Source organism: Penaeus monodon, chromosome 23 (genome assembly GCF_015228065.2).
Source record: "Penaeus monodon isolate SGIC_2016 chromosome 23, NSTDA_Pmon_1, whole genome shotgun sequence".
NCBI lineage: Eukaryota > Metazoa > Arthropoda > Malacostraca > Decapoda > Penaeidae > Penaeus > Penaeus monodon.
This window is the reverse complement of record NC_051408.1, coordinates 17,924,909-17,926,039: the sequence shown is the minus strand read 5'-3', so window position 1 is coordinate 17,926,039 and position 1,131 is coordinate 17,924,909. Positions and strand designations below refer to the sequence as shown.

Genomic DNA, 1,131 nt, shown 5'->3' with positions numbered 1-1,131 from the left:
TGTGGGATGTGTAGTTAATCGTGTGCAAGAATAGGAGGCGGGGGCGCGCAGGAAAGGGAGGGAGCGGCCGGCAGGCCCTGAGATGTGTTCCTAAACAGGTCGCCCAGGCGTGCTGCGTCTCACGTAGCTACACGGCGCGCTGGAACGACTGTCTTCGCCGCGAGTGCAGCCTCAACGAACGCGGGATCAAGAAGAGGCCGCAGCGTGGCGCCGGGAAAGGCGTTGGTGTCGCTGGACTGCAACGGCGGCGGAGGAACGCCCTGCAGGTGGCCTGCGAAGAACCGGCGCAGTGGACCAGGTTACTGGGCACGAGGAGCTTCAGCGGCCGGTAGACAGGAGGTACAGTGTGTCGGAGTGGTCGGCATTAAACACTCAGGAAGCTCTGAAAGTGGCTGACAAGTATGCAACAGATAAAGTGAACGCATGTGCATTATGGAACACGTGTTTTAGTGTGGAGCAAAATCAAGGAGAGAGTGCCCTAAAATTCTTTAGAAGAGTTCAAAGTGAGGTGTCGAAGTGTGATTTCCAGTGTCCAAGTTGCTTATGTGATTTAAAGGCGTACATATTAGTGAGAAAACTGTTGTCTGGCATTAGTGAGTGTCTACTGAAAAGAGAGTTGTATGCGAGGTACAAGGAATATTTAGACGCGGACAAATTGTGGGGAAATGTGAATCTTACGACAGTGCCGAGAGAGAGGTGCAGGCGTGGCGGCTGCAGCGGTTGAGGCAGATGTGGAGGAGGAGGAATGCGCCGTGCAAGACGTCTGTGCGTCGGGCGTCCTGGCGTCAGGGAGAGGACACAAGCGTCTCGCCTCTGGAGCGGCCCTGCGTGCGCTCGTTGTGACAGGAGGCATAGGATTCCGTGATGAAAGCTGCAGTGGAGGACTACCAACGACTCATAGCCAGAGTGATGGCAGGTGACTGGCCAGCTAGCAAGTGCAAAGAGTTGACAGGGTTACATCCATACTACCAGGTATGGATAGATTGTCAGTGATGGAATATATGGTAACATCCACCTACAATGGGAACTATTCACGATTGGTTGTCCCAGAGTCTCTAAGAAGTAAAGTGGCAGCACACTTGCATGCAGGGCACCAAGGGCTGGATGCCATGCTAAAAAGGGCCAGGCAGA

At 54.2% G+C, this 1,131-nt stretch overlaps 1 protein-coding gene across 1 annotated transcript in view; it reads left to right on the top strand.

The window, feature by feature from the left end:
- Positions 1 to 118: 118 nt before the first annotated feature.
- LOC119588371 (calcium-activated potassium channel slo-1-like) overlaps positions 119 to 1,131 on the top strand; it is a gene marked incomplete at its 3' end in the record, with an annotated part of 9,955 nt that continues 8,942 nt past the window's right edge. The window contains 1 exon segment of the mRNA XM_037937054.1: positions 119 to 972. Coding sequence (XP_037792982.1) covers positions 865 to 972 — 108 coding nt within the window.